General features: G+C 38.8%; 2 protein-coding genes across 2 annotated transcripts in view; one reads left to right on the top strand and one right to left on the bottom strand.

The window, feature by feature from the left end:
* cep89 (centrosomal protein 89) overlaps window positions 1–21,821 on the bottom strand; it is a gene marked incomplete at both ends in the record, with an annotated part of 80,123 nt that overhangs the window by 25,967 nt on the left and 32,335 nt on the right. The gene's annotated exons all lie outside the window — the stretch shown is intronic.
* Window positions 21–20,660, top strand: LOC306774849 (E3 ubiquitin-protein ligase RNF182; the record flags this gene model as incomplete). The annotated part of the gene is made up of 2 exons (XM_079265022.1): window positions 21–84; window positions 19,915–20,660. The coding sequence occupies 2 exons, from the start codon at window positions 21–23 to the stop codon at window positions 20,658–20,660; spliced, it is 810 nt and encodes a 269-aa protein (XP_079121148.1).

Raw genomic sequence — 21,821 nt, 5'->3', positions numbered from 1 at the left:
TATGAAAGAGGCGGATTTACATGAAGGACAGCGCAGCAGAGGCAAGTGGAGTGGAGCAGGGGGAGTCACACACACTAGGACAAGGTGAGGAGCAACACACACACACACACACACACACACACACACAATCTGCAGATCTTTATATTAAAGCCAAAAAGAAAAAATCTGCTGTTTGTCCATCCGTACTTTTCCTGAATGTGATGTTTGGCTACAGGACGAGAACTTGTTTGTGTGTCCATTAAATGCTGCGTTAGTTTCCTTTTTTTTTTTTTTTTTTACATCTGAGGTGTTGTGTTTCCTCATCAGCAGCGGTTGAAATGCTGACAGCCCCAAACTCCTGCTGGCGCTGTAGCACACACTCAAACAAGTGGAATATGTTTCTGTGTTACACACTAGTTGATGCAGAGTCATGACAATGAAGCAAAAGTAGGAACATCAAAGTAAATAAAAAGGTCCGTAATAAAGACAGCTGCACAAAAAGACGCAGAGATGGTGGAAAATCTGTGTTTGCTGTTCTGCTTCTGCTGTTTGAGACAGTTTGGTGAGGAGAAAAATGAGGTCTGAATGAGGACAGATGGTGTGTGTGCTAGCCTTTAATCAGCCAGTGTGTGTGTGTGTGTGTGTGTGTGTGTGTGTGTGTGTGTGTGTGTGTGTGTGTGTGTGTGTGTGTGTGTGTGTGTGTGTGTGCATTCTTGTGTCTGCTTGATAAAGCGTAAAACAAACAGGTTGCTCTGACTCTTCCACTTCACATGATAACAGATCACTAATTTTTACTTGTGACGTATCAGAGCAGCAGCAAAGTGACTTATTTCTTCTCCTCAGTAATTCATTTAAAGCTTATTTAACATCCTTAGAGGCAGTTCTTCTGTGCTGCACAAATGATACTTTTTCTTTCCTTTTGAGGCAGTGATAGAAATAACAAATCAGCAGACTTGTGTCATTCACAGAAACTAACTGTATCCCCAGCAGGAAAAGGTTTAATACTGTCTGTAAACATGAACTCTGGACAAAAAAGGCTTTCTGAAGATCATCATCACAAAAGAAGAAAAGATTTCTCTTCTTACTTCTCAGAGCAATGATTTTGCTCTACTCTACAGGACTTTTGTTGCCATTTACAAACTGAAATTCCTCACATTTCTTGATGAAATCATGAACAGAAAGGAGAAATATGGAGACTGTTTCTAGTTTGCACGATTGATTGAAGCTATCTGATTGGTGGAAAGTTTTAAAGGAAGTGACTTTATCATCAGGACAAAATATAGATTTCTAGGCACAATGGTAGAAATATTTTTCTTTTTAAAGGATTAAAATAAAACAAATGGCACAGATCACCCATTGTGGATGTATAGATCAGGTGTTAGGGCGGTGACGATATGCTTTCATCCCAATCCGATTCGAATCGGATGTTTTGGGTGCCAATTCAATTTAAATTGTGATTTTCACAATTCTTAAATATTGGTGATTTTTGTAGACTCAAAACAAAATAAGTTTGCAGGATTGAACTGAGGTATAATGTCACACTGTTGTGCCATGCAACAACATCTAATTTGGTGTCCATCTTGCATCCTGTCTCTTCTCTGCGGTCATTCCAGTTAGTAAAAGTCAGTCCAACGCTGACTCTCGTCTTATCCCTTGCTCTGTCCCTTCTCTCTCTCTCTTTCTTTTCCTCTCTTCCAACAATAATAAGCTCTTGGGTTGCTTTGCTGAATCAGACACGATGCAAACAGAAATGCGACATGGTGCCACAAAGCTGCACAAGGTGTTCCTGACTGGAAAACAAGGTTGAAAAGAGAAGTTTGTGAGCCTCAGGATGCTGCATTACACCTACGCAGTCGTTTCTATGCATTCTGTGCCACTATGGCCATTCAACGAGCGTCCGTAATGATGGTCAGTTTTGAAGATGTATTAAACAACTTTCTGGAGTAGGTAATGTTACGGAGCTAGTAAGATTTGAAAAGTGGGCTTTAAAAAAGCCCAGCTGCCCGCCCCACACTCCACCCTCCACTTGACCTGAACTTGCACATCACAGACCTACAACTTTCTCTTTCTCGGCTGTTTAGCAGGAGGAGGCAAATAAACCGAGCCGGGTCGGGAAATCCCTCCTGCATTTTCTCAGCCATGTTTGCCTTCGAGTTTCTTCTTCACTACTTTGTATTTTCATCCTAACATGCTGTTTATATGCAGGGTGTGGCTATCAGGTATGCTGGAGGGGGAGGAGGGGAGAAGCTTACAAAATATAAGAAATGAACAACTCCATTTCGGTCTGAACATTTGGATTTTTACAGATTTACAGTAAACTGAGGGGTCTAACTATATTTCTTATTGTTCATAATTACAAACAAGAAACCACTTCATGCAAAATTAAAAAAAAATGTCTCAGAGCAAGATGACCAACTATAGCTTTAAAACTTCACAGCTTATTTATTCTATTCTACAGTCATGTAGCAGAAGCTTTTATCCAAAGCGACTTACATACGAGTGAGAACAACACAAGCACAAAATCAAACAGTAGAGGACATTGTAGGAAGGTGCTGGTGGACTGTCCAGTTGGATGCAGGTCCTTCAATGAAGTGCAATAGGCTTTTTGTTGTTGTTGTTGTTGTTGTTTACTCGCTTCTTATATATATATATCTTACATAATATCATCTATATTATAATACAAAGAATTAATACCACCATGTTTGTTGCAAAGAACTGCGCTAAGTTCTCCAACTTTCCAACAAATATAGCTCTACTAAGTGTTGATGACACAGTGACATCTATCATGTGCATTTCTGGAGCCGCTGCGACCCAGCAGCGTTCCCTTACTGAGAAACCCCACAATCCAACGTTTTCACACTGTGTGACGCTGCAGCAGAGTTTTGCTTCACGCTACAAAACAGACATAAACACACTGGCTGATTTGAACATGTAATGTCACTGATTCGGCAAAGAAATGCAAGAAGATTAAAAGAGAGAAAGACACAAAACAGGAGTTATTGTAAGATCGTCTTTTGCTAGCTGAAGAGAGCTAAAATGAGGTCAAATGTAAGATGGATGACAAATTAGCCATCAATAGGGATCGCGTCTCTGAGAAAATGGCAAAAGTTCTGTAGTGTGTCTTTCATGTCAGCAAGTTTTCTAGAGTTACTTTAAAGCAATATGTGACTTCCTGACCTTAAAAATCTGTGTTCCAGACTTGATTGATGGCATAGTGGCTGCGTTTCCATTACCAGTAGAGCCACGTAAGACCTAAATGTTGTGATTTTAAAAAAATGGTAATGTATGGTAAATCTCTCAAAAATCACTAAAATGTTTTTCTGCTCTCACAAGGTGGTTTATTTTTTACATTTTGATATTTTAGTTTACAGCTAAAGTAATGGAAACACTTTCGTCACATTTACATGTCCCCAGAAATGACTTGGGGGGGTTGCTCGACCAGTTCATTTCAAGTAAAGATGCTGTAGTATGAAGTATTTTCACAATTGATTAAAAAGAAAAAAATTACTGTTATTCTTGATAACAAACAACGACATGCAGAGTTTTACAATGAATTAGAAAAGCAGATGAGAAGGGTATTGATAAACCGTGGCAAAACCTCAGCAGGAAGTAAAAAAAAATACCCTAAAACAAGGCGATATGGCTGGCAAAAGCAGCATTTCTCACCAAATCTCATCTGCAGGACACAGTCCACACAGAAAAGAAACCATCTCTACATACATAGATGTAGTGATTATTAAGACCCATTTCTATTGTTCTAACAATTTCTTCATTGTCATTGAAGCTTGTTTCTCTATATTCATTCATTTCTATAGTCCAATAAAGGGTCGCAGGGAAGCTGGAGTCTATCCCAGCAATCATCAGGTGAGAGGCAGGGTACACCCTTACTGGTCACCAGTCCACCACAGTTAAACAACATATTCGATATAAATCTCTCTAACTTAAAAAGATACACTCATTTTAACCATTTCACTCCCCTTGCCAATGTCGTAGCTAATACTGGCATCCCATGACACAAGCATGCACATCATCATGAATGGATGGCAGCATGTAGGTGAAACTGAAACTGATTATTACTCAGAGCACAAAATCAGTAAGATATTCATACAAGGTTCAACTCATTTACAGCTGATTATAAAAAGTTATACCTCCATTAATCTGTAAATGTGTCACAGTGAGGAAGACCAATGTGCATTTTACGGCAAGCTCTTCAACCATTTTGCTTCTGAAAGCAGAAAAATATCGTATCACACAAACTGGATCGCTCCATTCAGCATTCTGTCACGACTATTTTTCACTGCACACCACAAACCCCGGCGTTTCACTGCATGACAGATTTAGATTCAGCTCAGAGGTCTGACTGACATTTGCATCTTTTTTATACCTGAAGGAAGCGCTCGAAAGATTGTAGCAACAAGTACATTTCAAGCATCATTAGTCCAACATTTGTTCCTGTTTCCTTCACTCAGTCAAGAGCAGCGCAGCTAGAAGACCTAATACCAACAAGGCAGGTTGCTGTGGTTCAAGAAATATATGTACGAGTGAGGCTAAAAGCAGCAAGCAGCGTTTCACCCAGACATGCAAACTGCGTGTAGAACTGTCAATAAAGTCGCAGTTAATGCATCCGACTGATTAAGTATCTGAAATGGCTTCTATTAACTGATGGCTGGCACAGAGAGAGCACAACTCTGAGTGCAGGCTTGTGTGAGTGACTGTGGTGTGCAAGCTTATAAAAGGAAGAACATTTATGTAAGAATAGCTAATAGTGCAACAGGACGTGTTGCCTAAAACAACAATATAGTTGCACAGAAATGCATTTAAATTGGATTAAATAAAACTTGAGTTCTTCCATCAGAGATAGAGGCTTCTTTTTCTTCTTCTGGTCAAGTTTTAACCTGCATGTGAGGGTGAACTGTGTGCACAGACAGATTTCTGGAGGTTTCCCTGAATCCATGCAGTGGTTTCCAGAAGAAAATCCAGTAGCATTCAGTTTTTACTCTTGAACCTTGTCCCACGTGCACAGAGATTCCTTTATACTCTTTTGATATTATACACTGTAGATAGTGGGATAATTAACTTTTTCACAATTTTACGTTGCAGAACATTTTTATAAAAACGTTCCACAGTTTTTTAGAAACCTTCATGGATTCCTAAATCTCTGAGAGTCTCTGCTTCTCTGAAATGCTCCTGATAAACAGTACCTAGTCGTCCTGCTGACCTGTTACTGCTCCTTTTATTCTATTCTTATATTTATTTGGATATAAAAGGGCGACTTTCCTGCATGATGTATTAAATGTGTGCTTTCGCCAAGAGCTGCTGAACAAAATTTTGATGTGCTTTACCTAATCACAACAAGATCCTTGATTCTTGATAAACCGAATTAGCTGTGAAATGCTCGTCCAGTTGTTTTCATCTTTTGTTTATATTCCAAAGGAAATAAAATATGTCTTTATGAGATCAGCAAAACGTTCACTTTTGACATTTTACAGTGTCCCAACATTTCTGGAAAGGTGTGTGCACACTACCATTTAAAAGTTTGGACACAGTTTCCCGATGGATTTAATGGGAATTTTCATAAGTAGCGCTAAAAAGTTTTATCTCAAGTTAACAGCATGAACTCTGATACAGTTAGAAAAGTGAATGAATGTTCAAGTCACGTTCAGCAAAACTCACAAACTACAGAAAGCCAACTTTGTTCCAGCAAGGAGACTCGCTGACAGCCTGAATATATTCACCTGAATCATATCTATTCTCTTTATGCACAGGCAGCTGCTTGGTTTAAGAGCTTTAAGAGTCTGGAATTTGGCCTTCCTCTCTCTCTGCCCACCCTGTCCACATGTTAATACCCGGTTCTACGCAGTAATAGATGGACCAATGACGAGGAAATCAAAATGTCTCCAGCCACACAGGGAAGTGGGAGAGGCAGCCAAAGCTGTGACATTTAGCCACAACAAGCTGGGCTGAGGGACGCAAAGCGGATACATTCACCTCCCCACCTTCCTCGCAGCGGCCCGGGAGATGCTGACCTTCTACACACAGCAGCATTGAAAATAAAATCCTATCACGCTGAGTCATAACTAATTATGAATAATTTCTCTGAGAAGATGAGATGTGCGACAGTCAATCACTTATAAAGTCAACTTTCAGGTTACAAGGTGAGGTGTGTTGACTTTGACATCACATGCTTTGTTAGCCCATTGAGACTGCAGCATTGCTGCATCAGCACGACCACTGGGCAGTCAGACATGTCTGGCAGGAGATGGTCGCATGGCGGGCGAAGGAAAGGTGCAGGGATCATAAAGCACATCCTGCAGAATGCCGAGAAAGAACTTTGATTATCTACAAGTCCAGTGTTGCCAGGTCCGCTTATTATATGCGACTTTGGGCTTGTTTTCATCCAGCTGGTTGCTTGTTTTTCTCACACAATCTGGCAACATTGCACATGTCCGTCTCGTTTCTGTTAATTCCAAGTTTGCAGGGAACTAATTGTAAGGACATTTATTACTAAGAAGTCCTAATTGTTCTGAGTCATTCCTTTTCTGAGTTGTTCATATAAGCCGCAGCTATCAGTAAAGTCTGCTGCATTGTACTTAATATTTATTTTGATATAAACAACTGGATGCACATTTGAGTGAGTCAACGTTTCACCTTTAAGCCTGTATATTGAACAGTTACCTGGTGCTTTTGTTGGTCTGTTTACAAAACCAGCTGGAGTTGATCCTTTGAGTCTTACAGCCTGCTTGAAGTATCTGCATTGCCATATGTGCTGCCTTATGCTGGCACAGAGTTTGTGCTGCGAGCAGCAACATCTCGCCTGAATGCAGAGTAAAGCTGAAGCGTAAACACCCTCCTCTCCCATCAGCCACCAACTTGCTGATGTTTTCATCAACACATCAGTGGCATCGGGATTCCTTAGTTTAAAAAACATTTTTGCTACTTTTTCCCCGTGTGTTTTGCTTCAGTTCACGTCTGCACAGTTTGAGTCTTTCCAGCAACGCCAGAAGCTGATGCACTGGATCGACGTTTAATGAAGCAAAAGGAAATGCAGGAAGTGAATGGTTGCTCGCTGCAGGCAGGCAGTGGAGAAAAATCTTCTCAGTATAACGATGAGGACAACACCAGTGCATTTATTTTATTGTACTGGGTCATTTCCAGTAACAGACTATTAATGCCAGTAGTTGGGATTTTCCGGCCGCCTGAGGCTTGTACAGAAGTGTTTATACTGTTTGGCTTTCGGGGGTTTAACGATTGAGCATTAGAAAATTAAAATTATGCAGGACCTCTCCCAGAGGCCCACAGTCAATTTCTGGCCAACTCAAAGTTGAGAAAATATAAAACCCTGAGGCACCGTGGGGTTTTGAAATAAAAAAAATCATTATGGAAACGAGAAAAGACCCTGCTGAAGAAATAAATGAAAACAACTGAACGGTTTAGTCGTTTTTGTTACTGCTGCATGTCCAAAGTGATACCTTTATCTCATTTCTAACAGGTTTTCTGCATGTCTGTGCTGTGATTTTAGCAGGGTTGTGTCAACAATGCAGATGCAGTTTTGTGATATTTATTGTGGACCTCTTAGGATGAATCTCATCGTGTCTTGACAGAATCTCCACAATATCTTCTCTCTGTGTGCCACATGCTATGACAAAGCAGCTCTATGTCTGAAAAACATCTCCAAAGCAGAAGAAAACTGGCCTCCAGCTTCACTGTGGGCATGTGTCGCTGGTTACATACTGAAAATATATCAGCACTACATTATCAACACACACAGGATACAGTAGAGACTTTCTCAATCAAAATAGGACAAATATAGCTGAATTAATGAGGGCTGCTTTTCAACTGGAGGGAGTGTGCTTTTTTTCCCATGTTTTATAATTAACCAGTGTGCACACAAGAAGAAGTGACAGGAAAGGGGAAAAAAAGTAAAATAACCATAATATTCTAGCAGCTGGGACACCAAAGGAATACTGCCAAATAAAAGGGGAAAAAAATTGTAAAATAACATTAAAATTCCAAAATAAGAAAATACGTAATACCTTCGCTTTTACATGACATCTTTAGGTTTATTTAAGCTTTTTAATGTTTAATAAAAGACACTTAAATGTACAATAACATTTAAATAGTCTATATATATGGTTAAAAAAAAAAAAAGTTAAAATGACAAATGATTGCCTTGATTAATTAGTTATACTATACAATTTTATGGAAGATGTACTTTTTTTTATGTAATACAATTTTACATACTGGCTTTTTATTTTATTAAACAATAATGAAATGTAATGAGATATATAGATATATATATATATATATATATATATATATATATATATATATATATATATATATATATATATATATATATATATATATATATATATGTGTGTGTGTGTGTGTGTGTGTGTGTGTGTGTGTGTGTGTGTATACATACACACTAATTAATTTTCTACCATTATCTTTATACTTCTACTATGCAAATAATACTACTACTAGTTTTTGATAAATCTTTTATGTTAACTTAAATAATATTTCTTTTTAAAAGATATATATCTCATGTGCATCCAGCACAGAATGCAGACCTCATTAAACCAATCTTATTTGCACTATCTCTCTAACAATATTTCTATTTTTCATCTGGCTATTACCATGCAGCTGTTAATTTTGGGAGTTAAGGTCAAAGAAAAACTCAGTTTTGCGTATTATGGCCTCAATATTTATTCAGTCAGTCTCAAAGGAGGTAGAGGAGGATGGCTGAAGGCACGGATTAACAATTAGTCATCTAACACACCCCAAGCCCAATCTGAAGGTATCTCCTACTAGATGGATAAAGTTAACTGAAATTGATTGGACACAGAACAGAATGTAGATTTGTACTGAAGCAGCTGTAAAGTTTTTGTTTATCTCGCTCCTAAAAAAAAATAACAATGTAAGCACAATACCAATGTCATTATTTTTTACATTTCTCCCCCAAACTTGACTGTTGGCAGACAGACGTTATTTACAGCAGGTTCTGCTGCTCAGATAAGCCATCTCATTCATGTCTCACATAACGGCATGCAACATTACAATATGAAGGCTGTTGTGCTATAAATTCTGTTTTTTAGCAGGAAAATATGGAGAAAACCTCAAAAAACACTTTTAAAGCACTCTCACGGCACCCTTTAGCACATTTGGGTAAAATAAATAAAAAAACAACTTTGGCTGCAATGTAAACGTGAAAGAAATGAATGAGAACATGAAGCACAACACAACAAAATCTCAGATGGGTTCGAACCATAGATTGTATATAAAAAGATAGACGGAGCCTCCGTGACGTCACCCGTAGGTTTCTGAAGAGCTGAATTGAAGCTCGGTGGGCGGTTCCTACCATTGCCATCTTGGCAGGGGCATGCGTGTCGTCTCGCCCGAAAAATACAAATATGGGCAAAGAGGTGGAGCTGAGAGGGGGGCTGTGAGCGTCATGGTGGATGATTGACACCGAGCGAACTCCGAGCTGCCTGTAGCTTAGAGCTTACTGAGCTAACCTGGACATAACAGGAGCTAACCAGCTAACGGAGGTAAGCGGGCTGAAGTTAAGTCACGTTGTTAACCGGCTAAAAACCGAGATTGTTCTACATTCTTCTTAATTGAAGCGGGAGATTGTGTACCTGTCAATCAAAAGGACACTCTTCTAAATGTGCCAAATTTCGTGATAAAATGTGATTAAATTACTTTTAAACAGGTGAGTTTGAAAAAAATTCACACTCCCCCCACAGTTGTCATGAAGGTAAACCTGACCTATTATACCTAAAATGGATTTTTGAACCAGGCTGTAAACATGTTTATTTCTGCTGTGAAGTTGGTCTTTTTAACATGGGTGTCTATGGGGATTCGCTCTGGTTTGCAGCCCCTAGTGGATGAAGGGGGAACTACAGTTTTATGCACTTCCGCATAGGCTTCACTTTTTACCACCTGAGGTTGCCACTTGGTTCAAACAGAGTCTCCATGCAATGAATCAATAGTAATCAGTCAACGGTCTCATGCCATCCAAAGGTTTTAGCAACTGGTGAACTTAGAGTATGTAATTGTGGTGGTGTACTACAACACAGAATAACAAAAGTCTAAAAGCTAACAGTTGTATTATTGAGCTAAACCAATCACAAAAACAACAGAAATACCTTTTTTTGTGCTTGTTCTCACTATATTACTGCAGATCCACTGCTGGGCCATGAATTCATCCCCACATCTGACTGATCTTGTTATTAACCTTATGTGCTGGCTTTAGCAGCAGGTTTGAGCTTCTCTCTGCTTCACCATCTCCTGTGTTTTCTGCATTACACAGCAAGAAGCTGTGAGAACTGAGCCAAAACCCTGCAAAAATCCACGCCAATTGTGATGAAACACAATGTGACAAATAGAATTTTCTTTTAAAAAAAAAAGTGTTATTTTAGTTCCACGTGTCTTTTTCACAGCAGATAAAGGGAGAAAATTCCTGACTATTAGCTTGAAAGATGGTATCTTAAAAGTGGATTTGTAGAGTGTATAGAGTATAGAGGACACAAGTGACTGTATGTTGAGATAAATGCAACATTCCACCAGATTTTGGTTTATCATGCAGTAGCTAAAGTCAGAGAAGCCAACAATACCAAATAGTGTTTTGTTTTTTGTCAGCTCAAAATGCTGATTCAGCATTCACGGTTGTTTGTTAGTTTTCAGTTTAGGACAGAATTCACCTCGTTTTTCCACGCCCACTGACATTTTAAATAGCTGCAGCTACTTAGACACTGTAGCTATATAGCAAGATTACTTAATCAACAAAAAGCCAAACAAACTATTAAAAGGTTGGATGGAGGAACTTCTTTTGTTTACAATTATCATATTAATAGTCCCTTGTTGCTCTGTGACCGTTACATACAGTTATGCAAAAGACAAGTGTGCCTGGTTAAAGTTCGCCAAGTCATCTGTTAGGGTCCATTCACATCAGGATAGTCCGCTAGACTCGGTCTGATTGGGAACTCGGCTTAGTTGTAAGGGGGTGTATCCATTCAGACCGAGATTGTGTTCGTGCTGCACTTTGGTCAAATAAGCCAAAACTTTACAAATAATATATCCCCGTTCCCACCAAAGGTGGCGCTGCGCTAGTAGAGAGGACATGAAGAAGAAAACTGCGAGTTAAACATGGAGACGAAACTATCGCTGTCTTATGCAAGTTTACTGCAGAAATACACTGCAACAATGGAAACAGTATGAACAACAGTCAAGGCAGAGGACTCTTAACACAATCACTATGTATTTACCCACAATGCAATACTACATCAAATGCAGGAAGTGACTTATTTTTGTAGACCACTTCCTGTGTTTGGTCCGCTTGAAACGGGCCGAGACTTGCGTCTGTAGGCAGACTGAGTCAGCTTCTTTGGTCCAAATCAGAATTCGTTTGGCACATTCGCAGCTCCCCAATGAAGCGGATTTTCCAAGCAAACGGACTAAAATTCGAATAAAAAAGGCCAATGTGAATGTGCCCTAAAAGCACATCCAGGACAGAGGAGAGCATCCTCTCCAGCCCAGTTTTGACAGTTTTGTTTGCTTTGGCATATGACTAACTGCACCACACTCTTTGTTAACAACAGATTTCATACACACTCATTCTTTGCTTGTTATTTATTTATCCAAACATTTAGTTTATAAATTATTATTATAAAAACTCTCCAACCGTCCTCTGGCTTTCATGTTACTGGGTCATAGAGCCATGGTGTGGTAACATTTAAATAAAATGGCACATTCGCAGCATATTTGTTATTGAATTACAATACACATCTATCAGTTCGCCGTAGAGTTGTAGACATCAGACTGGAACCAAAAGTATACGTTGCTCCTCCATATCTTTGTATTTCAGCTTGTATTCCAGCTTCATCAGAAGGAATTATTGGATTTCCCTTTGGGGATTAATCAAGTATTTTTCATTCATTCATATCTATTGATTTTGTAATCTAAACCTTAAACGTCCAGGGATAGTCCATTACAATAAATATGTGTTTAAGTATTGTATAGATTTATAAACATGAACAATAGAAACAGTATTTTAGATGTAAAACTATGATAACTGATTAACAGTGGCCAAAACGGTTCGTCACTTGCCGTAGTCGATACAAAGTTGTTGTAGCATCTTACTCCTCCTTCTCCAGTTGTTGGGATCCTTTCAAACGGCACAAATAATACCAGTCAACATTAAAGAAGTGTCTGATATCAGTGACACGCTGGTGGAAATCACTATGAATTGCTATGGATTTGAGTAGCAACAAGTAATGTCAATACAACTGGAAGTCAATATGTCTAAGGATACATAAGGTGAATTAAAAACAACTAACTTGTGTTTTACAAAAAGACCAAATTCCTAATTCTAGTTTAGTCAGCTCTTGAGAAGGACATAATTACCTTTGACTAGACAGAATGTCTTGAAATTGGAGCTTTTTCTGTAGGTTGTTTATAAGTTTCTAATTGTAATAATGAGGCCATTTAAAATTATTTTTACTTTTAAAGTAACAAAATGCAACTTTCTGACCTTAGAAATATGTGTTTGATGGCACAGGGAGATAAATCATGTATGTTCCTTAGGCATTTGTTGGTTTGCAGCATGTTATTTTGCAGCAAGGATGCTCCACAATATAAGTTTCTTCAATTCAAAAGGCAGGGAACTAAACTCAGGCTTGAAGACAACTCAAGCAATGAACCAGCACAGGAAAAAGAAAGCAAGCAAGAGGTATAAATACACAGGAACAAAACAGGACACAGGTGAGGTGAATGTACTAACTAGACCAGGTGAATCAAATGAACAGAAACAAAGACCAAACCCAAACTAAGACACAAAAAGTCCAAACCATGACAGAAAACAATGGCACTTCACATCTATTTTTTCCCAGCATCCTTTTACAACAGTATTTCCCTTCGACGCTCAGGATTGTATGCCAGTAACTGGATATCAACACAATGAATGTTTTGAATGTGGATGTGGCTGATTAAGCAAAGACACTCAAGAGCATATTAACAGAAGAAGAGTGGAAAAGAAAGAGGAGGATGCACAGCAAAAGATGACAAGAGTCCACACTGGACTGACTTTTACTGACCGGAGAGAGCTCAAGAGACGAGACAGGATGCAGAATGAATGCCAAGCTAGCCATCGTCAGGATGTTTGTCTCACAGAGAAAATCTGCCAAAGTTCAGTAGAGGTGCTTTCATGTCAAAATTTGCTGTACTTATTTTATTGAAGTTCAGAACAAATGCAGATGAATCGAGTTCTCGTTTAAAAAAAAAAAAAAAAGTGTGTGTCACAATGTAAAGATCCAATATAAACAGGATGGAACAAATTTAAAATAAATTACAAAACATTTTCTAAAAATTTTTGGCATTTGACTGGTGAATTATGAGGAAAAATAATTATATGAATAAATAGAGACATTTCTGCGTTGTAGTTTTTTAAGTCAAACATATTCCTATTCAGCAACCTTCTGTTTCTTGACTAAAATATTTTTAAATGGAAAGAAAGCCGGACCAACAGCAGCATAAGCATAATCTTTTGGATAAATTCACAGACGACACTGTGATAGCAAAGGTCAGTGTTATCATTAACAATGCACACTGAAAGAAGGTGAGGAGAGGTGCAAGGGACAGATAAACAACAGGGATGCGGAGCCGAGCATAAAGCAAGATAAACACACACATAAACACATATGCAAAGTATAGAGGGTTTTTCATGCTATGTTCTGCTATTCTGTTTGCCAAAATGTTCTGAGGTAAATTCTGCATGTTGATGCAACTGATCCATTTCTCTTCTAATTCCTGCACAATTCCCATGTTTTGCAATCTTGCACCAAACTTCAGAAACGGTGTGTGAATATGGAAGCTGTGTGAGGTGGTTGTTCCAGCTGCACCAGCTTCCACTTCATCAACTTCACACTCCCAGGTTTTTTGTCAGTGCTTGATCCTCTTCTTTGTTTCCAGTTGTGTGTATGACTTTCTTTCCAAGTTTGGTTTTGTCCCTCATAAGATCTGCTCTATATTTTGAATTTCTCTCATGGACTCTCTATTTTCTTTTTTCCTTTCTTCTAGTTTTTAAAGTACTCAAAGTTTATATTGTTCATCTGCCTCTAGTGTTTGAGTGCTTTTGTGCACAAACTGTGCCTGGAGGGATGAATAAGGTTGTATATGCAACAGGCAAATGTTTAATTGAAACAAATGTAGTTCATCTGAACAGTTTAACACGCAGTGTGTGTGTGTGTGTGTGTGTGTGTGTGTGTGTGTGTGTGTGTGTGTGTGTGTGTGTTGGGGGGTTGTTAATGGAGGTTTGCTACATGTGTAAAGCATATCTACTGGTTAACTAAGACATTTCTGGCAAAGTATCAGTTATGAGTGCTGACGGTGAGCACTGTAGTGAAGATGTGCCATCAACGTAGTACTGAGCCAGGAATAACAATGAAAACAAGCTGATATGAACAATGCTGTTGTTTGTTTTAGCATCAGTTTTAGCAGACACTGAACGCATCATCAGGCATTAAATGAGACAATAACCTTTTTCTTGGACTGGTGAATGTTTACAGGACAGTCTAATAAATGATTGCATGTTGCGTGAAGAGGAGCTTTATAATTTTTTGGCACAATCTTTACTAAATTTAATTGCCTTGGTCTTAAAGGAGAGTCTTTAGCAATTCTGCTCCAGGGATTGATCCAGCAGCTTCATCTTTCTAACATGTTTCAGAAGGCTTCTTTTATGCAACAGACCTGTTGCTGAAATATTTAGCAGTCAGCAACTCACAGAGAGGGCTGCTGGGGGTTTGCCAATGCAGCATTCACCTATTCAATCTATATTTCATGGTCCAGAATGAATGGATGACTGGCTTTTCTTTATATAGCATCTCTGTGGTGGGAGGGAGACTCAGTAATGCCCAGATATAAATGCAAAGTAAGAGGGAACAAGAGGAATCAAGTCAGTGCAACTGTGGCTGATGCACACTTCTGGAGATTTTCCTAAACCTTTTTTTTTTTTTTTAAACCTTTACCAATTAATCTTTTATTGATTATCTTTGCTACCTCTTGATTGTGAGGCTCACCTTGCTGACAGACACATTTGGACAACACATTAGAAATTGCAAAATGCCCTCACCATCTTGAAAGAAATGAATAATGGAAGAGCTGCTGATTGGAGTGAAGCTGTTGTCAGTGTCCACACTCTCTAGAGGCTGATAAACATATCTTCACACGAATATCTTTGCGAACGGCTGCAAATGATCTCATGCATGCACAGAGGCGGAGTGGTAATCTGGGTTTTTTTTTCTTAGAGCATCAATAGCTGCTAAATCAGAAGACCTGAGCCAGGCTGCCAGAACAGACCACTTTTGTTCATATAAATAAAAACTGCAAGCATTCATTTCTAATGTCCAGTTGCATCATCATGTTTAACTAAGGCTGGATCCCATTTCACCCCTTGGCCACACCACTTAGCCCTACCCCTGTTTTGCATTTAATGTGAAGGACTAGGGTGTCCTGGAGTGTTAGGACAGAGGGGCAGGGGGAATTTGTAGGGCTAAACACCCCTTCAAACAAAAATTTTTTAGGAGTACACTTTAAACAGAAGGGTATAAAAAATTTCAGACAATGCCTAACGAATTACCAGCAAGATGGCTGCTATAGTCAAAAGAGGTTAAAAATTGTAAGTATTTTCTCTACTGATAAAGTTTATACAACAACAACTGTTGTGTTGTCTAGTTTGATGTTTCAGTAATAGTAATTTTCTCAATAAAATGTAGACTGAAAAAAATTGCTGTTACTACGTTAGGGTTTCAGTAACGTTGACATTACCAGGCTAAACATGAGCGGTACACTGTAAGCAGCCCTTATAATGCGCAGTGATAACATTATCAATACAAACTTTGGCAACCTCGCTGCTGGTCTTCAGTTATGTTGAGGTCATGGGATACAACATGCGAGAATGTCATGCACAAAATGGGAGGTAATTTTAATATTACCCTGTAACTTTAATGAAGCGGTATGTTTGCGACTTGAGTGCATGGCCGATGCATGAAACTGAAGTTGTCGCGCCAATAGCTCCCACACCAGAGATCACGATGGCTGTAGATTGTTGAGATTTCTGGCAACAGCTCATCGTGCTTGCTAATATAAAAGCCAGCGTTGAGTACTGATGACGTACAGTATGCAATTGTTAAAGGGGTGTCCCAGTTTGTAGGAGGTTGACTTTCAGCCCTACTCCTTGTAGCTCCATTTTAAAGGGCAAGGGGTACGTGAAGGGGTAGGGGTAATATAGAGTAATGGGACTGGGCCCAAAAGTAAAAAATGAAACACACACATTCATCTCTTTCACCAAATAAACATTTTGCAGACTGCAAAATAATAAGCATGGGCTGGAGAACCTTGAAGTGTAGTTCCGCATGATTCACAGTGCAAGGTCCGACCTCAAAGACCAATGGTCAACCAGCTTAAATTCTTTAATACTTTTCCGAAAGTCTGAAATATGTGTCACTGCAGCTGGATTACAGTCAGTAAGTACCCGGTACCAGACTGACGTTGAAGCTGCATGGTTGTGGAATAAATGCCACAACCTTAAAACGCACAGAAAGTTTAAAAAGTTTTTTTTGTATGAGGATGCAGGTTTCTCCCACACCAAATGGCTGCAGCTTTGGTTGTTTCCCACGCTCCTTTTGCTTGGAGCGTGGGAGACAGCTTCAAAATATACTCTGCATGTGGGTGAACATAAGCTTTCATAGCTTAAAGCGCAGCAAAAGACAGCATATCCATGTATGCATAGTGTCTAAAAGTGGTAAAGCATCAGTTGGTTTGGGCAGACACAGTATGTGCACACTATACTGTCATTTTTTTCCCCTTTTTTGTTCCGCAATTCTCACAAAAGTTGAAGACTTTCAAAAAAAGGCAATGAGTAAAAAGATGCTACTTCAATCATGATGTTTTCTTTTGCAGAAGACTATTTCATAAAATGAGAACAGAAAATACAAATGCTGTTCTGAATGTGCCAAAGAAGGTGGAACACTTTAATCTGCAAAAATGAATGGATGCATGAATGGATGCAAGTCTAATTTTAATAGACTTGAAATACAGAAGGGAAATCCAAGAATACAACCAATAATAGATAGCAAGCGGTTCCAAATGATAGTGAGCCAGAAACAATAATTTGTTTCATGCTTGAAGAAGATGTACTAGAAGGGTATTTCTCATTTGGGCCTCCCCCAGGCCTTTCTGCTGTTCAGCTTTATATCCCTTGTGTGTGATAGTACATGTTTCACAGCAGTCAAGGACATTCAAAGAAATCCTCAGCATTGTAGTTTGACTTCACTGAAGGAAAAAGGAAGATTTATCTGAACCCTCTGAAGGAGCACTTTCTATCAAAGAAGACATATAATGGTTGTAATGATCCACCATCTTTATTGTATTATAATCATGACTTGTTGAAATGAAATGTCAACATAATTTCCAACTGTACTGGACCTTGAATTATCATCAGCTGTAATACCCTCTAAGTAGCATTCGAGCATACTTGTCTTGTCCTATTTTCTGGAAAATCAAAAATCAACTGGTCATATTATTAGGGTGCGTAAATAATACCAGCCGCTGAGATAAAATAACATTTTAGTCTCATTATCAGGTTTGTGTCAGTTGAAGTGTGTACTGTATGAGGTATGGCATAGATTGATAAATGTTTAATCAAAAAAAGTCTCAATGTGGATTTTCTCTTGCAGGGAGAAATTCTAAAGGATTATGCTCATCTTAATGTTAATATCTTAAGTTATCAAGTCAAATAGGAATTTCATTGATTAATTTCACCGCAACTAGACAGTGTCAGTCACATGAGATGTCTAGTTTGTGCACTGGGCTATATAATTCAATAAGAAATATTTATAGAAAACTAAACTGGAATAAACATATTTTGCCAGACAACCTCCAACTTAAAATAATTTTACACATCCATTATTCTGCATTAGAAATGCTGTATTAACACCCCCTTTACAATGGAATAAACTCCTTTGTTCAAGTTTCAAAGTAAATACAATTAAGGAAAAATTTAAAAAAAAGACCATTGAGGGATAAAAGACAAATAGATTACTTAATGAACAATCATATTAAACAAAAAGTTCACATATAATGTGAAATAACCTGACAGAAAGTATTTATAAGCATTATTTTAACATTCTTAATCAAGCATCATGACTTGTGTTTACAGCTATTTAGTTTTGGTGACAATGCACAAAAGCTTCTGCTGTTTCTCAAAAAAGTGAGGTTTTTTTTTGTTTGTTTGTTTGTTTGGTTTTTTTTTTTATTGCAACCCGTCAGGATTCAGTACCTGCAAGCAATTCTGTTGCAGGCCCACTGAGGCTTTAGGCAGCTATGATAAATGGATAAAAACTAAGAGCATACCATTGATGGCTTGTGTAGAAAGTCACGTCAGACATGTCCGTTTTTTGTCGGGTAAAACAAAAAAAACAAAAACTGAATGTATTTAAGGCATTATGTGTTTTAAGTTTAATTTTTGGAAATTAACATTTTAAATGACACTAAAAGTAGCTAATTGTACCCTCTGGAGTACAAAGGATGGTCATTGGGGTGTACTCAAATGCTTCCTTTACATAAATAAATAGGTACATCAGTTTGTCACTGTTCATTTGATCTTGTGTCATTTACATGGGAATGTATTTTTGGAAATATATACTTTAGAGGGCAGCGTAGAGTTCACCTCGAAGTTCTGACATCAGTTTCCGACAATAAAAAACATGGTGACAGTGGAGGAGATAGTGATTATGTACATTCCCTGACAGAAACATCAAAAGAGGCCGTGTAGTAGACAGCAGTGGACTATGCAGCCGTTAAATACATCAAGGCTTCTACTTCTTTGTTCCTTTGGATGGTTGTAGGCCGGCTGTACTGCTCAACACTGTCCCCGCTATTTCCAGTGGTACTATTTGTACTACTTCCAGCGGTACTACCTTAACATACCTCTGGGGATCGTCTTCAAGATTCAAGATTCTAGTGTTCCACAGTGTAGAAATATATGGCGCAACAGCAGAGGAAAAAAGCAGTCAGAAAGGCTAGGTGGACCAAAAATAAGTAATAATAAAAATGATAAGAATTGTACATTAATTTAATAAAACTGGTCTTTATAAGGTCCAAACTGGAGAAGTACATACAAGTACCCACTGTTGAGCATATAACAGCAGAGGGTACCATCCCAAAGACAGTTCTTTGTACCCCTAAAGGTAAAAATAAGTACTTTATTTTGTCAGTGTGTACTGTACCTGCATTCCTTTAGCACTTACCAAATAATGATTTCCATTTTCCTCATATGATTAATTTAGCAAATATATAATAATGTCAAATGAAAAGAAATGGTCAAGATGATAAAAAGAATGAATACCTTTTAATTAATGACACTAATTAAAAATCTGAAAAAGGTTATACATCTTACGAATTTAAACAATCCAAAGGAAATCAATGAAGAAAAGGAAAAAGACAGATAAAAGTAATAAGGTGAAATTCTCAGCTCAAGGCCTGGTAATTCAAACTAAACAAAAACAACAATATGCACTCTCTGAAAAAACACAAAAGCTACAAAAATAATGAAGGAACATTTCTCCTTATCACCTCTTCCACAAAATCAATAGCACTACAGGCTTTTGCTTTGCCACAAAGGGCACTGGGATGACACCCTGTTCTAACTCCCAAGCCATAAATCATTCATCACCAGCAGGTACACAGAGTCAGAGCAGTCAGAGAAGAAGGCAGAGCCCTGACCTTTTCCTGCTGGGTAGAGAAGCATCCTCTTGTTTCAGTTTCTTCTCTTGTATCTGACTTCCCTTGATGTTGAAGTCAAAGTGGTACAAAACAAGTCATCATTAATTAGTCCTCTAACTTTCTTTTTCAATCTCTCTCTACATGTGTCTCCAGAACATGACTTGAAGATGAGCTCTCCACAGGCCGAGTTAGAGGAGAAAGACTATCCTCCTCCCGAGGAATTAGAGTGTAAAATCTGTTACCAGCGCTACAATGCACACAACCGGAAGCCTAAGGTCCTGGACTGCCTCCATCGGGTCTGCGCCCGCTGCCTCATTAAGATCTTGGACATCGCTGATGGAGCCGGCTGCATCCCTTGCCCCTTTTGCCGACACCAAACTGAAATCACAGAGTACCAGGTATCGGCCCTGCCTGATGACGTTAACATCATGTCACACTTGGCAATACGGGACAAGTCCTCTAGCTTTGACCAGAACAGAGAGGTAGTCTTGACTCCCAAAAGTTTCTCCTCCACCAGCCCATCTCATGACTCCTCCAACTGTCTGGTCATCACTATAATGGAGGTTCAAAGGGACTCACAGCACTCCCCAAGCCAAAATGGGAGCTCTGGTGTGTATGCGGAGCAGAGCTTGGATTCCTTATCAGTCGGTTCCAATAGTCCTGTTGATCACGATGCTCTGTCCAAGTTCTGTAATCATGTACCACGCATCCTTGTCTGGCTGCTGGGCTTCTTATACTTTGGTTCACTACCTCTAGGAATCTATTTACTAGTGATCCAGAGGGTGACTCTGGGAATTATCTGTGTTAGTCTTGTGCCATCAAGCCTGACGGTTTGCTTAGTCTACGGCTTCTGTCAGTGTCTGTGTCAGGGCATGTGTGACTGTTCTTCCAGAGGCTGATATGATACTCAGCTATGGCCCAAATGGTAGGGATAGCATCAGCTACAGAAACATGGGGCCTGATGGGTTCAGATCAAAGGCTCTAAGTTGGTGATACTTTCCTGGTGAGAAGTTGAGCAGTCAGCAATTTTCAGAGAGTCAGGGAGCAGAAATAAAAGGACCGTACTTGGTGATGTGCCAACACACTCTTATTCCCAACTAATTACACACTGCTGCTGTGAAGAGCCCCTTGCACCAGTTATGTAACACAACAGGTACCACTTCAACATCAGTTTCCAAAGCACAGGGAAAGTTGCCAGTAATCGTCCTGCAGTGGTGGTGTAAAGTGAGAAGAAATATCTTATTCGGCTTGGTTATCAACAAGTCGTAATGGGACCATATCTTTATTCAGACTTCCTTTGCCCTGATAACATAGCCTACTACTTTTTTGATCATTGAAAGTACTTACCTAAGGTTAGGCAATAAAACTACTTGGTTTAAATTTGGCAAATGCATGTTTCACTCTGTTAAGGTAAACTTCATCACCATTTTCCATATAACCATAGTGAAACGTCTCACAAATGTAACATGATCTATTTATAAACCCTGCATGTCCGATGATTAGGAGGGACCCTCTAGATTCAAAACTGACCTGACTCCTGATTAAGCACCAGTGCATAAAGACTTAGGTGAAAGAACAGCTGGGATGTGTTGTGCTTTTTTAATGCCAACTGTTGCGACTCAGACATCAGCTTGGCCAAGAAAAACGGAGTGAGCAAAGAGCTCTGTCAGTAGTAGGAGCTTGCAGTATACCTACATTTCTGTCACATATGTCTCTGACCTTTAACTGTTCTGTGCTGTGCAGACGACCTGATTCAACAAAGTATCTGAGACCAGACTGCTAATATTTTCTGTAGGTAAAAGCTTAAAAGTTTTAACAACTAGCATACCCAGGCCATTATTTTTTTTTTTTTTTTTTTTATACCAACTATGTGCACTTAACGAGATTGTCTCATTAAAATAAACATTTCAATTTTACATAATGAGGATGTGTGTATAGAGCTTTCTGGTCCAAACAGAGCTCTAGAAATTAAATCTAATAAAACTAGAGTCTATATTACTGAACATATGAGCAAGTTATAAAGAAACAGTCAAAGTAAATCAATGTTAAACATGAACAGC

The sequence above is a fragment of the Telmatherina bonti genome (assembly GCF_933228915.1).
Source record: "Telmatherina bonti genome assembly, chromosome: 1".
In the NCBI taxonomy this organism is placed as follows: domain Eukaryota; kingdom Metazoa; phylum Chordata; class Actinopteri; order Atheriniformes; family Telmatherinidae; genus Telmatherina; species Telmatherina bonti.
The sequence above is the reverse complement of the archived record's forward strand: the minus strand, read 5'-3'. Positions and strand labels throughout refer to the sequence as shown.